The sequence below is a fragment of the Corylus avellana genome, chromosome 3 (assembly GCF_965113065.1).
Source record: "Corylus avellana chromosome 3, dhCorAvel1.hap1.2, whole genome shotgun sequence".
Taxonomy (NCBI): domain Eukaryota; kingdom Viridiplantae; phylum Streptophyta; class Magnoliopsida; order Fagales; family Betulaceae; genus Corylus; species Corylus avellana.
In genome coordinates, this window is record NC_142492.1 from 34,325,597 (window position 1) to 34,341,555 (window position 15,959).

The 15,959-nt window shown below is 36.5% G+C and overlaps 2 protein-coding genes across 2 annotated transcripts; one reads left to right on the plus strand and one right to left on the minus strand.

Annotated features, from left to right (window-relative positions):
- The first annotated feature begins 2,802 nt into the window (after positions 1-2,802).
- Positions 2,803-9,676, plus strand: LOC132173715 (ATPase 11, plasma membrane-type). Its single transcript, XM_059585297.2, has 21 exons — positions 2,803-3,227; positions 3,342-3,461; positions 3,556-3,654; positions 3,735-3,872; positions 4,063-4,197; positions 4,282-4,461; positions 4,565-4,771; positions 4,852-4,971; positions 5,079-5,198; positions 5,383-5,505; positions 5,594-5,698; positions 5,888-6,032; positions 6,499-6,663; positions 6,784-7,022; positions 7,261-7,293; positions 7,439-7,520; positions 7,932-8,092; positions 8,294-8,479; positions 8,566-8,748; positions 8,832-9,010; positions 9,219-9,676. The coding sequence occupies exons 1-21, from the start codon at positions 3,174-3,176 to the stop codon at positions 9,313-9,315; spliced, it is 2,871 nt and encodes a 956-aa protein (XP_059441280.2). The 5' UTR covers positions 2,803-3,173; the 3' UTR covers positions 9,316-9,676.
- A 2,775-nt stretch (positions 9,677-12,451) lies between these two features.
- LOC132173716 (protein NRT1/ PTR FAMILY 2.11) lies at positions 12,452-15,669 on the minus strand. Its single transcript, XM_059585298.2, has 4 exons — positions 15,328-15,669; positions 14,999-15,216; positions 14,054-14,613; positions 12,452-13,839 (listed from the first exon to the last, which is right to left on the minus strand). The coding sequence occupies exons 1-4, from the start codon at positions 15,431-15,433 to the stop codon at positions 12,939-12,941; spliced, it is 1,785 nt and encodes a 594-aa protein (XP_059441281.2). The 5' UTR covers positions 15,434-15,669; the 3' UTR covers positions 12,452-12,938.
- Positions 15,670-15,959: the final 290 nt, after the last annotated feature.

The following is a 15,959-nucleotide window of genomic DNA, read 5'->3' on the forward strand; positions in this document are numbered from 1 at the left end:
ATTCATTATGGGCATGAGCTTTTCGATAGATTGTCGAGCTTTGCTGAGCTTGAAAACCATAACGTACAATCCTAATATTTTTCAAACTACGAAATATATGGGAAATAAATATAACAATAATAAATAAATAAAAATTTAAAAATACTATCGAAAATTGGAAATCAAACTAAAGAAAGACAAAAGGGTGTCGGACAGAAAGCCGAAAAGAGGGAAAAGCAGAATCATATATCACTCACTCTCATGACTTTTGGAAGCCCGAAGTTGAATCAACTTAATTGCTTCAAATCAAAAACTAATTACCCATAAAAAAACAAAATTATAAGAAATTAAAATAATATTTACTTGAGGTATAATTCACTCTTAGCCTCCCAACCATTCTTCTGGCTCCACACCTTTTCGCAACATGCAATAATACTTCTCTCATTTATTATTATTATTATTTATAATTATGTGAATACATTTCTTTTTCTTTGTTCCAATGTGTAATTATGTCCATGTATTTGGAGGGATATTTTTTATATTTGTAATTATTTGTTTTTATATTTTTAGTTTGTGTTTTGGTTATATATTAGTGTTTTTGTTTTAAAAACATAAAACAAAAGAAGAAAAACAAAAAATTTCTCCAAACTAGTTTAGAGAAAAACTTTGTCCACCTCCAATTGGAAATGACACTAATGAAGTTCTTGTGAAGAAGGCTTAAATATTGTATAAATTGACTCATATATATGAGTCTTATGTGCACGATTAATGTAAATCTTATATAATATATAGTTTAGATCTTTATGTTATAATTAAATTTGCAATAGTTATGGAGAAGCACTATGTAACATACACTTGTAATGAAGCATGTAAAATAATGTTGGCAATGACAACACGCAAAATATGTGGAAATCCGAAATTATAAATTATGAAGAAGTAGACTCGTAATAAAACATGACTAAAAAGCCTATGTGAAAAGAAGAATAGGTGACAATTTGGTGTCAAACACCCCATTGGGTAGGAGCCAAAATGGTAGCATGCATTTAGGTTGGGGTGTAGCTAGTGACCGAGATTTTTCAATAATTTGGGCAAAAAATATAAAAGAGTTTTCCCAGAGCCTATTTGCTTAAATAGATATCGGGTAGGTAAAACACATAAAAGCTATTTTACAATTGCAGGGAATTCGAATTTGATAGCTCGAAGGAGACCAATTATAGTTATTCCACTTATACGTCACCATAGTAACACTTGTCTACTGGGAGATGCATAAGAGGAGCCTAGATAGTGGGAACTGTATGTGCTCCTTCAAGTCCGACTGAATTATAATCTGATTTAACCTCATCAGGATAACAACGTGACTCAAAGCGGCTAATATTAATAGGATTGAGGATTTCTATATCATTAATTAAACTTTCGCAATAGTATATGCCCAATCACTTAAGAGATTTCATTGGAACCAAAGAACCACCACCACCATGGATAGTTTTTATTTTGATTGCATTTGATGGTGTATAATGTCACATCATTTAAAATTTTTAAATGGCATGATAATATATTAACCATATAACAATATCATTAACCTCATCAGGGTAACAACGTGACTCAAAGCGGCTAATATTAATAGGATTGAGGATTTCTATATCATTAGTTAAACTTTCGCAATAGTATATGCCCAATCACTTTAGAGATTTCATTGGAACCAAAGAACCACCACCACCATGGATAGTTTTTATTTTGATTGCATTTGATGGTGTATAATGTCACATCATTTAAAATTTTTAAATGGCATGATAATATATTAACCATATAACAATATCATTAACCTCATCAGGGTAACAACGTGACTCAAAGCGGCTAATATTAATAGGATTGAGGATTTCTATATCATTAGTTAAACTTTCGCAATAGTATATGCCCAATCACTTTAGAGATTTCATTGGAACCAAAGAACCACCACCACCATGGATAGTTTTTATTTTGATTGCATTTGATGGTGTATAATGTCACATCATTTAAAATTTGTAAATGGCATGATAATATATTAACCATATAACAATATCATTAAATATGTAAAATTTAATTAAATGATAAAATAGTTCCGTCATCCAAGCAAAGCTTATGTTACCAATTCTGTTATTACTTTTTTTATTATTATTTTTTTTTTCTTCACAAATTACAAGTTTACAACAAAAATAAAATAGAAAAATGGTAAGCTGTCTTGTTGTTTTTTCTACTCGTTTGTAACAAGAATGCACCCTAATTGGAAGGAAGCATGTTGGGTGAAGGGGTTTGGTGAACCAAATGGACTTTGCTTTTCTCTTTGCCAGAGCAAAAGTAAGCGTGTATAATAAATTTTTTCTACTTGGAATGATATGAGCATACAAGGTGGCATGTTTAAGAAGCAAACCTTTTAGATATAAAAAAAAAGACACAATATTATTTAAATCAGTTCATTAAATTGACATTTGCTTTAGAGGAAGTGATTTTTATGTTTATTTTTAATAATGAATATGAAAATTTTATTAAAAATATATGGAGAATCAGATATTCTACCATTTTAATAAACTGAATTAAAGAGATCCTTTTTTTTTTTTTGAGGAAAAAAACCGCATAACAAAAAGATTAAGGGATGCGTTTTTATGGTGATTGATTGGCCTTGGCTGGTGTCCTCATCCATAAAATAATATATTTATTTATCACAAATCAAAGAATTGTCAAGGTTTCAACCAGTCCATTAAATGATTTTTTTTTTATAATTTTTGAAGGGACAAGCTACTTGCACGAAATCGCTGAAAGGTACAAGTGCGTCGTTGCAATTGGGGTTACTAAAGTAAATAAAAGGAGGTTTTTCCATGGGGGCTTATTTGATATTTGCTCGAAGTGAGTAGAAAAGGTTGCGACTGTGATTGGGTTGCCACTACTATAAGCGGTTCCTTTTCCTGGTTTACCTGCAGATTTAGTGTTGGTGGGTTGTTCTCATTTTGGTCTGTAAGCCATAATTTGGGTTCAGAACCAGGTTTTTCAACTGGGTGTTGGTTGGTTTCTGGTTAAACTCTTGAGGTTTTTTATTTTTATTTTTATTTTTATTTTTTTCTGCATTTTATTGTGGCTGTTTGATGAGTTCTGATCTGTGAGTGGTTCTGTTGTGAGAGAAAGTTAAAGAGTGTGAGAGTGTGTGAGAGAGAAAGGAAGAGATGGAGGACAAGTCTGAAGTTTTGGAGGCTGTGTTGAAGGAAGCCGTGGATTTGGTAATAGATCTGAACAGCTTGAAACATTTTTTGGTTGCTAATTCCGTTTGTTCTATGCTTTTGTTTGTGGAAATGGTTCCTCTGGGTTAAAAGTTTTGGACTTTGTGAGTGTAGGAAAACATTCCCATTGAGGAAGTGTTTGAGAATCTGAGATGTAGCAGAGAGGGTCTCACTACGGAGGCTGCTGAGGAGAGGCTGACCATTTTCGGGCACAACAAGCTTGAAGAGAAAAAGGCACTGTTTCATGTCATAATTTCTTGTTCTTTGGTTAATTCAGAAGTTGGCCCTTTTATTTTTCTCAAAATGTTGTCTTCTGGTTGTTTTCCAGGAGAGCAAGTTCTTGAAGTTTTTGGGATTCATGTGGAACCCTCTGTCTTGGGTGATGGAAGCTGCTGCTATCATGGCAATTGCGCTTGCGAATGGAGGAGTGAGTACTCAGCTTTTCTGGTTCTTTGTTGCTACTTCTTTGAGAATTCCTGGGTCGCGTTACACGTTAAATTTCTGCAGGGAAAGCCCCCGGACTGGCAAGACTTTGTGGGCATTATAGTTCTACTTTTCATCAACTCAACTATTAGTTTTATTGAGGAAAATAATGCGGGTAATGCCGCGGCCGCTCTGATGGCTCGTCTCGCTCCAAAAGCCAAGGTATCAGGTTCTGGCAACTTGTTCTTCTGTTGCAAATTAGTAATATTTAAACCTGGTTTGCGAGACTAGTCTTATTTAGGTGTTGATTATTTAAGAGTGATTGTAATTTGGGGAGTTATCATTTTGTTTCTATTTGGGTAATGCTGAAATTCCTATGTTGGTTTCAATTCTGATGCATTTGTTATAAAAGGTTCTTCGAGATGGAAGATGGTGTGAGCATGATGCTGCGGTTCTGGTTCCCGGTGATGTTGTCAGTATTAAACTTGGTGATATTATACCCGCTGATGCTCGTCTTCTTGAAGGAGATCCGTTGAAAATTGACCAGGTCGGTCTCCTGCTCTCAGTGTTTTGCATTCTATATTAATGTAATTATATTAAATTGGTTGACTTTCTGTTTTGGGCTTCACAGTCTGCACTTACCGGTGAGTCCCTTCCGGTCACGAAAGGCCCTGGAGACGGTGTTTACTCTGGTTCAACTTGCAAGCAGGGAGAAATTGAAGCAGTGGTCATTGCCACCGGTGTCCATACATTCTTTGGGAAGGCTGCTCATCTTGTTGATTCCACCAACCAAGTGGGCCACTTCCAAAAGGCAAGCAGATTGATATACTCTATCTCTGTTTTAATTCTTAAGTACTATGTTGTGTCTTTCATGATTCATATTTCAAATTTATATGTGTTATGTGGTTTTGTAGGTCTTGACTGCAATTGGAAACTTCTGTATATGTTCAATTGCCGTGGGGATGATTATAGAAATTATTGTTATGTATCCCATTCAAGAACGGAAGTACCGCCCTGGAATTGACAATCTTCTCGTGCTTCTCATTGGAGGAATTCCAATCGCCATGCCTACAGTTCTGTCTGTGACAATGGCTATTGGTTCTCATAGGTTAGCTCAGCAGGTTGGTTGGGTTCCTCTAGATCTCAATTTGAGTGGTATTTGTTCATGGTGTATAATGGTAAATGATAAAAATGATGACAGGGAGCTATCACAAAGAGGATGACAGCAATTGAAGAGATGGCAGGCATGGACGTGCTTTGCAGTGATAAGACTGGAACTTTGACATTGAACAAGCTTAGTGTTGACAAGGCTCTTATTGAGGTCAGTTAGTAGATGCTGCTGCTTGTTGGTTACAGGTGTTTCTCTTCCTGCAGAAACAATGTAAAAAAATATTGTTTTTAAATGCATGCCTGAATTTAACTCTTCAGGTTTTTGCGAAAGGAGTAGATGCAGATAGCGTAGTTCTGATGGCAGCTCGAGCCTCTAGAGTGGAGAATCAAGATGCAATAGATTCTGCTATAGTTGGGATGTTGGCTGATCCAAAGGAGGTAAATTAATTGATGTCGGGATTATTCCTTCTTTTTGTGATAGTTATGCAGTTCCTCATGCTTCATTTGATTATTGGAATAAAATCAGGATTTGTTTTTGTGGGAAGAATTCTTTATGTTAGTCATTTGTTCACTTAATTTATGTTTTTGCTTCCTTTTCTTTTTCCTTTCTTGCCACCAAAAGGCACGTGCTGGCATTCAAGAAATACACTTCCTCCCTTTTAATCCTACGGATAAGCGAACAGCATTGACTTATATTGACCGAGATGGTAAAATGCACAGAGTCAGCAAAGGTGCACCGGAACAGGTAAATTGTCCTCCCTACCTTTATCTATGTGGTGGTCTTTGTTTATCACTATTTCATCGGAATTTCCTGTCTGCAATATGATTTTCAGATTCTAAACCTCGCCCATAATAAGTCAGACATTGAGCGTAGAGTTCATGCTGTGATCGATAAGTTTGCAGAGCGAGGCTTACGATCTCTTGCTGTAGCATACCAGGTAACATGATTTCTGTTTTTCTCTTTTCTAGTCCTGTGGAAATTACACAAGATGGTTATCACTGCTTTGTTGTTATGTTATATTTACTTTTTCACTACCAACACTCTTTGTTGTTATGTTATATTTACTTTTTCACTACCAACACTCCTTATATCGGCAATATTTCTTCCATTTATCCATTTTATGCAGGAAGTTCCAGATGGAAGGAAAGAGAGTGCTGGAAGCCCGTGGCAGTTCACTGGTCTATTGCCTCTCTTTGACCCACCTAGGCATGACAGTGCGGAGACAATAAGAAGGGCTTTAAATCTTGGAGTGAGTGTGAAAATGATTACGGGTATGTTCTATTGGCTGTTGAAAACCAGGATGCTTGTAGTTTGGTAGTTGAGTAGCTACTTTGTCTCTGCCCAGAATAATTTAAAAGCATAATAAAATGCTATTGCACATGAGGGAACCCTCGTAGAATTCAGAGTCACATGACATCATTTAATCTGGTTCTGAATATGGGTTGAGTTTTGATATTTGGACCCAGCCCGACCTACAAGTTCAAATTCTGGTGAGTGAGGAGAGCATTGTATATGAGCTAATGATACCATATTTGTAAGTTATTGTCCTTTAATTTACTGAATTGGGTTAGAAATGGACTTTTGGTCTTATGCATCTATAATGTTATCAATCAGCTTTCCCAATATTGCTCTTGCATCGCTTGTTTTCTGAACCTTTTACCACCCTCCCAGTTCAAGTTATAGCAATACTTTTTTTAGTAGTTTGCTTATGTTGCTGACCCTTTTGGTTTTTTTTAGGTGATCAACTTGCAATAGGAAAGGAAACTGGACGTCGGCTGGGAATGGGTACTAACATGTATCCTTCATCTGCTTTGCTAGGACAGAATAAGGATGAGTCTATTGCATCTTTACCGATTGATGAGCTGATAGAGAAAGCTGATGGCTTTGCTGGTGTTTTCCCTGGTATGTTTTATATGAATTATATTTGTTGTATCGAACAATTTTATTTGTCACTCTTGTTCCCAAACACAATTTTATGTTGACCTTGCTTATATCGTTTGGCTTTATATATTTTTTGCTCAGAGCACAAATATGAAATTGTAAAGCGTTTGCAAGCTAGGAAACATATCTGTGGCATGACTGGTGATGGAGTGAATGATGCTCCTGCCCTAAAAAAAGCTGACATTGGGATAGCAGTTGCTGATGCAACTGATGCAGCTCGTAGTGCTTCTGACATTGTCCTTACAGAACCTGGTCTTAGTGTTATAATTAGTGCTGTTTTGACCAGTCGGGCAATCTTCCAGAGAATGAAAAATTACACAGTAAGCATTGGTTTCAACTTCAATGTATTATGCTTATAATTTTACAGTGATTGTCAACAATCAACATATAGTTATTATCAGTTTTTTATTTATTTATTTATTATTATTATTATTTTATTTTTTTATATATATAAAATTTTGATAATAGTTATGGTAATAAATTATAAGAAATTTATTTTGATAGCAGTTCTTGTAATAATTCTTATCAATTTACTTAATTTTGTCTCATGTTTGGCAGATTTATGCGGTTTCCATTACAATCCGTATTGTGGTAAGCTGTGTTCTTTGATTTTTATAGCATAGGTGGCATCTTCTATGTGCAGTCTTTGCAATTCTTTTGTTCATTTATTACATGAGAAAGTTTAATGAGTTACTTTCCACTCAAAATGTGTTCTGCTTCTTTGATTTGGTAACAGCTTGGCTTCATGTTGCTTGCGCTCATATGGAAGTTTGACTTTCCACCTTTCATGGTGCTTATCATTGCCATTCTCAATGATGGTATGGGTTTCTTTTCTCAAGCAAAATATCTGCTCTCTATAGCTCTGCGTTTGGGTGTTGTATGCAGTGCATGCACTTATAATGACATCTGAGACACTAAACATTTAACTAAATAGCTCAAAAATTGGCCGTTAGCTATCTTGTTTAGTAAGAATTGAAATTTTACCAAATAGAAATCGCAAGTTCTATCTCTTGTCAGCTCCATATTTCTTTGTGTAACATTTTCTGTTGGTGTTACTGTTGTAAATTGATTGTCATGGTACTGAAAACTCTTCTTCTGTGCTAATTAATTAAATTTCTCTTCTAAATTTTGTATATTTTCTTGCGCTAACCTTTCATCTTTATCTATTGTTTTATGCTGGTTACAACTTCTCATAAGTTTTGTTACTTACTAGCTTTATGACATTTTAGGTACTATCATGACAATATCCAAAGATAGGGTGAAGCCATCTCCTTTGCCAGATAGTTGGAAACTAGCTGAGATTTTTGCAACTGGCATTGTTCTTGGTAGTTACTTGGCAATGATGACAGTCATATTTTTCTGGGCTGCATATAAGACGGACTTCTTCCCGGTAAGATGGCCCACCTTCAGTTGTAAGCAGCAGGCCTTGGTTGACCCTGTGATGAAAATTTGTTTAAAATTTTCTTTTCGGTTGCTTATTTGCGTCCATCTGAATTGTGTTTTTATGCCCACGTATTTGTCCTGGCGCTTCTTTCGGTTACTTGTGATTGTCATGACATACTAATTGATATTGTGCCTGTTACTTTTTCAGCGAACATTTGGGGTGTCATCCCTTGAGAAAACAGCTCATGATGACTTCCGAAAGCTTGCTTCAGCAATATATCTGCAAGTGAGCACCATTAGTCAGGCCCTCATATTTGTGACACGATCTCGAAGTTGGTCCTTCATTGAGCGTCCTGGGTTATTGCTTGTGGTAGCTTTCATTATTGCTCAGCTGGTGAGCTAACTACCTTTCATTTCATCTTGGGTTCTTTGCAATTAGTTAAGAGGAAAAATTGATCCTCAATCCTTTATTGCAAGCAGATCGCCACTTTGATTGCAGTCTATGCAAGTTGGAGCTTTGCTGCGATTGAAGGAATTGGATGGGGTTGGGCTGGCGTGATCTGGCTGTATAACTTAATATTCTACTTCCCACTTGATATCATAAAATTCCTCATCCGCTATACTTTGAGTGGGAGGGCTTGGGATCTTGTTATTGAGCAGAGGGTATGAATGGCACTGGTTTTCTGGAGCACCTTATTTAATAGTATCGTTGTTAGCTGTTTTTGATTGATTTCTTTGTCATGCAGATTGCTTTCACAAGACAAAAGGACTTCGGGAAGGAACAACGTGAGCTTCAATGGGCACATGCACAGAGAACATTGCACGGGTTGCAGCCGCCTGACACCAAGATGTTTACTGAGCGAGCACATTTCACAGAACTCAATCAAATGGCTGAAGAAGCCAAAAGAAGAGCTGAAATTGCAAGGTAGGCAAGAGTCATACTGCATAACTATAAATAGAGGGTGTTTTGAAATTATTCCTATATAACTGCAAAATATTCAATGAGTTCCTTTTTTTCCCCTGTTTGGTCAAGCCAGCTACTAGTGTAGTTTTATTTTGATCATGTTGGTTCATGTTTTACTCAATTCTACTTGTGTGATTTGTTCTATTCTCATTCTCATGGCCTCTTGCAGGTTGAGAGAACTCACTACACTGAAAGGTCACGTGGAATCAGTCGTGAGACTCAAGGGGCTTGACATAGGCACAATTCAGCAAGCCTACACAGTCTGAGGGAGAGCATTTATCATCTTTTCCCAATACTTCCTAAAGATGCTCCTACTATCGATGAGAGAAAAGGGCATGTAATCAACATGCCGTTGTGAGTTTTATCTCCAAACAATCGTTTTAATATGAGATACTATAATGTCCATTTTCAGTAGTTATAGATGCTGAGTGCAGATCTTATCTACTTTTTTTTTCCCCTTGTGTTTTTGGACACCTCTCAGATGTATAATAACCTCTTGTGGTGCCCTTGAACGCTTATAGTATCAATGCCATAGTGTGTTCATAACAGTAAGGTTTGTCCTTTTTGATTCGCATCATCAAAATAAAGAACAAAAAAGTATGAAGGGTTTTGTCCTTTTGACCTTTATCCTGCTATCACTTGCAAACTCTTGCTAGTTAGATAATAATTAACTTGGTACCTTCAAGTTTCAGCTGCTTGGCTGCTTACCATTGTAGTGGTGATTATGATGCTTGTGATTCTTCGAAAAGTGATGATTATATATGTACATCCATGTAAAAACATGTTTGTCCCTGCGCAGTTTGGAACATGATCTAAACTGGTGAGTATTTAAGGGGTGTTTTTGTCTTTTTATTTTTTCAGTTTAAATGAACTGGAGAGGATCCTAATTCTTAGTTTAGGGGTCAACCTCTTGAATTGCGTTGATGCACGAATTTGATGTCGGTGCTGATGCACAGTAACTCTTTTTTTTGATTGCTACAAGAGCTTATCACTTTCTTGCACATTAAAACTCAAGGCCTTGTTTGGCAAAGGACAGGCCAAATTCTTACATTTTTTTAACTCCCCAACATTCTTATTTTTTATATTACATCAATCACTTTTTATTATCACTCAAATAAAAAAATTATTACAAAACAAAACATTTTTACTTTTTCAAACTAAAAAAATTCAAAACTCTTATCGCCTTATAGTTTATTTCACATCAATCACTTTTAAACTAAAACCCACTTATAATGTCTATTCCCAAACAAGGCCCAAATTCTTTCAAATTTTTGCTCATTCTTCTTCTTGATGAGGAAATCTGCAACTAGTGTTTATAACGCTGGTAAGTGGTATCAATGATAATATCAATTTCTTAGGATATCTTTTAAATTTTGGAAATTATAAAGTAAAGCAATTATTTGTTGCTTACCTTTCTTATGATCTTTCCTATTGCATTAACCACTACAAGGTGTCTCCTTGAAGTGTAGTTTTCAAGGAGATAGTCATGAACATTTTCTTTTGTCCAAGAATTTTTTATGGTTATTTGTTATAATGGACAAATTAAGATCGAGTCCAATCATCTATTACTTTTATATGATCTTTAAAAAGAATATTTGTAAGATTAAGGTAAGCTCTTCTTCTTTCATACGGGGGATTATGTAAAGAAGTTTCATTGATAATTTCAATGATTTATTCCATCTCTTTGATGATTCATTTCTTAATTTGCTCACAAGTTTAATAAGCTTAAACAAGCTTGGCTTTAAAAATTGGGCCTTGAAATGGATTTGGTTTAGTTTTTCAACTATTCAAATTTAATACTACTATATATATATATTTGTTTTACGACAAATATGAATTATATCTAAACCATTAAAACTTAAAAGATTATAAAAGATGTGGTGTAGACTTGAGCCACATTGTTGATACATTGTTGGTAGAGTAGGTTTTGCAAGATGGGTTTAGAGTTCCAGTAAGGAATGAGCACATACAAAAGGTCCAATGATTTATTGCATGATATGACAATACACTTTGATTTTTTCTGAAAGGAATCAAAGACGTATCATGCTTTTCCTCCTAGACTTTTTTTTTTTTTTTTTTTTTTTTTAAAAGAAAAAATTGGACTTTTCCTAGAAACTTTCCTGGTGTGGTTGTACTGCTATATTCTAAATCTTCACTTGCAGTCGATGTTTGCACTTGGAATAGGTGTTGGATCTTGACATATTGATAGTGAACTGATAAGTTTAAAGTTCAGCATTTCTCTTGTGTGATCTGCAATAATATCCGTGACATTGACAAAATCAAGTCTCAATTGATTATAGTTTTGTCTTATTTCATTGGATGGGAATCCCTTAGAATTGAGGTCTTTGAAATTTCCATGCCCTTAGAATCGGACAGGGGGCTATGAAAGTGACTTCATGCCCCCTTGCCCGAACAAGTTGCTAGGACAAGAGACTTACTTTTCAAGCGAGTTGCTAAGGCAGACGAACTCCTTGTTCAGACATAAATTCTTTTTACCGTCTCTTTATAATTATTTATATTTTTTGTACTTTAGGCAGGGGATTGTAGGGGATGAAAATTCCATTTCAAGCCTAATGTATGGAATTTCGAAACTTTGATTTGCATTCTAAATATTGCAATGCATATTCTATAACACACTCTCTCTCTCCCACAAGAAAAAAAAAAAACTTCCCCCCATCCTTCATATCTCAGTCAGGTTGCTGGAGCCTTGATGCACTCATAATCTCCATCTTCTCTTTGTTATTTTTTTTTTTTTCTTCTTCTTTCTTTAGTTTTTCTAATATTTTGTTTGGGTCATTAGATGGGAGATCTATTGAAAACCCACAATCCCCACCCCCCACACACACTTCCTCTATTGTCGGCCACCGCTCAACTATTCACCAGCCCCCTTACTTAAGAGTGCACCCCTCACGCCATTGTGGCGCACTTGGGCTACACGTGCTGCCGCTCCTTTTAATCTCTTGCAGCACATCTCCATCATTGCTCTCCTATGTAGAACTCTTTTGGTCTACCAAAAATTTCAGATTTGGATCTACACCTAAAAAATATTCGATTTTAGTGGTTTTTTGCCTCACCGCCTCAGATGATGTGTCATCCGCCATTATCAACTTCCTCTTAGTCTCCTCAACTGAGTTAAGTTAAATGAGTTTTCTTTATTGATATCAACACCGTCCGCCATAGGCCGCTACAATAAGCTTCACTGGCAGCTTTCCTTATTGCCTTCTCTGCCTTTGAGAATCCCATCTATAGCTATGACTGGATTGTTGTCAAGATTGAATTTTCTTTTTGGTCTTTGTACTATGGATCTTGTAATTTTCTGTTTTTGTACATGTGCAGATTGTTTGTATTTTGTTCTTACTCAATCTATTAAAAAAAAAAGCTGCACGTTCAAATCAGGTCATGTTATGCAAAGATCAATTGTATTGGTATTGGCAGAAGGAGAAGCTATTGAGGAAAGTTTACATAGTTATATTGTAGTATGGTGATTAGGTTTTTGTAAGAAAAAGAAAAAGACATCATTCCTGATTAGGTTTTTATAAGAGAGTTACATTTGCTGCCATGTTTTCCCATCTATGTTACACATCCTGTTTTACACATGTAAGCTCTCTCTTCAATAGAGAAGGGCAATTCATATCCTACTGGTTTGATCCTACATAAAGTTCCTACCTGATGCAACATCATGCTGCCTCCAAATGCCAAGGAAACATTATTTTAGATAGTGTATAAATGCAATGAGTAATTCTATTTCGTAAACTCCTGTACAACTTCCATACATCGGATCAACAGTAAAAGAGTCATGTCATCGTCTAGTTGTATGGCAGTTATGTAGGAGTTTACTAAATAGCATTACTTAGCCTGCAATAAATGTGATTACCTACGAACTTGATAATCAGACAGCAGTCTTTTCCAGTTGTATTGATCCTAGGTTGTCTTGGAGGGTATCCTTGCAAGTCCCTTTGTACTTGTACCACTTTGCACAAACTAGAAAGTAGCAGAAGTTCAAGACCTCTATAGCAGCAATTGTGTAATAGAAGTAATCCAATCTTCCCTTGTTAAGATCTTCTGGCAACCAATTTCCACTTGCAGCACCCTCTGTTGTTCTATGAATTATTGATATCATGAAACTACTCAAATAACTTGAAAATCCCATGCCACAATATAAAAGAGACCCGCCAATGCTTCTCATGTTCTCGGGGAATTGCTTGTAGTAGAACTCAACTTGGGCAACACTAGCAAATGCTTCAACTAGTCCTGCTAGCATGAGTTGAGGAATCAACCATAGACCTGGCATGGAGGAAATGGCACCTCTTCTTGGTGCAATCCCCATATTTGGCCTGGTTAGAGCTATGGTCCTTCGACGCTCTTCCACCAGGGCAGATACCAGCATTGTGAGTATGGAGATAAATATGCCAATGCCCATCCTCTGGAGGATTGTGATGCCGCCTTCTTTTCCGGTGATCCTTTGAAGGAATGGGACAAGTATTCTGTCGTAGATGGGTATCCATATGGTCAAGCTCAGCATCATGAAGACAATGTATGATGCAGGTGGGATCTTGAAGTTGATATTTCCTAGTTGTCTGTTAGATTGAACGGCTTGGAAAACTGCATATGTATTCTGTTGGACTATAACAAGATGGTATAAGATGGCTGCAACCCATATAGGAATCACTCTCAGCAAGCATTTCACTTCTTCCACTTGCTGCATGGAGCAAAGTTTCCATGGATCAGTTGCTGATCCATCTGGGTTTATTTGGTCTTGGGGAGTCACGATTGCTGCTTTATCCAGGAATCTGCCAACATAATCATTTTGGTTGGTTCAAATTTAACACCAAATTGGCCCCCATTTGATAATCAAATTGCACAATTCTTAGAAGTGTAATGTTATTTAATAATTGTCATACAATTGAGATAACATGATAGTGAGCTGATTTTTATTGTCACATCACGTCATCTCAATCATATAACAATCTATTAAATAACATTCCTCTTGTTAAAATGGGTTACCTGAATTGGTCCGAGTAAGGAAGCTTGGAGTTGATAGAACTAGGAGGCATATATTTGAAGAGGGAAAGCCATGGTTGTTCTGGTAGCTTTAACTGCCTTTTCTTAGTAGCAACCACTATGACCTGTGCCACACTAGTCACAGGGCTACCTGTGGCTTTCACTTTCACATACATTTTTGAACCCATGAAAAAGAGTGCACATGAGATGAGCATCAGAATTGCTGGGATTCCTAAACCTATAGCCCAGCTCACATTGGACTGCACATACACAATGAGGGTCAAGGATACCAACTGGGCAAAAGTATAAGTGAAGAAGTACCAATTGAAAAAGCTATTGATTCCCTTCTTCCCAGATTCTGTCTCAGGGTTGAACTGGTCTGCTCCGAAGGCCAAGTTGCATGGCCGGATGCCAGCAGCTCCTACTATTAGCATTCCAAAACCAGTCAGCAAAAATGCCATTTGCCCTGTTGTTGGCCCTGTGCAAGTGTCATTCTGTCCTGATCCACAGTGGGGTGGATGCAGCTTCTTGATTGCCGCTGTTAGTTGTATTGCAAGCAATCCCTTTACAGAAATAGACAAATCAGGCATCAGATGCATCATATCAGATTTTGCAGAAGAGAGAAAGAAATATGGGGGAAGAGAATATCTTCATCTGATTGTATTAATATACAGAGTTCCTTATATATACAGATACATGACCATTGAGCCAACAAGATACAAACAAGAAACAGAAACTAACTTCAGGAAGAATCCAGACACACTCATATGAACAAGATCCGTCGATACATAAATTTCTCATATGGTTGCAGGTGATGCAAGATATGATATAATCGTGATTTGTATGAAGCAAACTAAGAGCAAATTTGTTTGCACACTAATGTCATTCCTTACTGGATGCATACTTGATGAAAAATTTGAGCATGAAAGTTGGTAGTAGTATTAGTACCATAAATGAGGCGATTGTTGCAAGTCCCAAAGTCTTGTAGCGGCCAAAGTAAGTGTCAGAAATGAAAGCTCCAAGCAAGGTGGCAAAGTTGGTGGTACCATTGAAGATGTTGATGATAAGTGCAGCTGTAATACTCTTCATGTTGAAGACACCAGTAAGATAGATCAAGAGGTTGGACAAGGTGCCAATGGCTCCAAGTTTCTCAAAAGTTTCGTTACCTGAAATGCCATGCAAATGGGTCACTCAGAAGTAAGGATAAAAAAACACCCAAATGAGAAAAAATAAAGAAAAAGATTAGAGAAGACAAGCTTGATCCCCCTCTCACTCACCTATGATAAATGGCATGGATTTCCATCCTCTGTAGTTAATCTTTGTCTCTTCAGTTGTAACAGCTTTCTCATTGTTCTCCATGGTTCCTCTATCATTTTTCTCCATGGTCTCTCTCTCTTTCTCTCTTGCTCTCTGCTATGTAAGATGAGTTATATATAGCAACTAATCTATACAAGCGTACATCAGGAACTATGCTATAATTGAGAGGCGGAATTCTACTCCTTCACAACCTTTCACACCTACATTTTTTTCTTTGTCTGCTCCTGATTGAGCCCTCTAGTCTTCTTCTTCTCTCTCTCTCTCTCTCTCACTCTCAAAAGGCCAGTTTCTATGAATGTGTTGAATGTGAATGTGAATGTGAATGCAAATGAGTCGCAACTTGTAAGTCGTCATTCCTGACACAAGTCCACTGGAAAACAAAGCGGTCCGTGAGCAGTTGAAACATCCTGGGGTAATTAAACTTGGTTTCACAATAAAAAGTAAAAAGAAAATGAAACCAAATCACACGCACGCGCAAAAACAAAAAACAAAAAAGAAAAGAAAAGAAAAGAAAGTTTCCTCGTCACTCGAAGTCTCTGTAAAATACAAACAACCTTGTAAACAAGGGATCTCAATCCTTCTATAACATCTC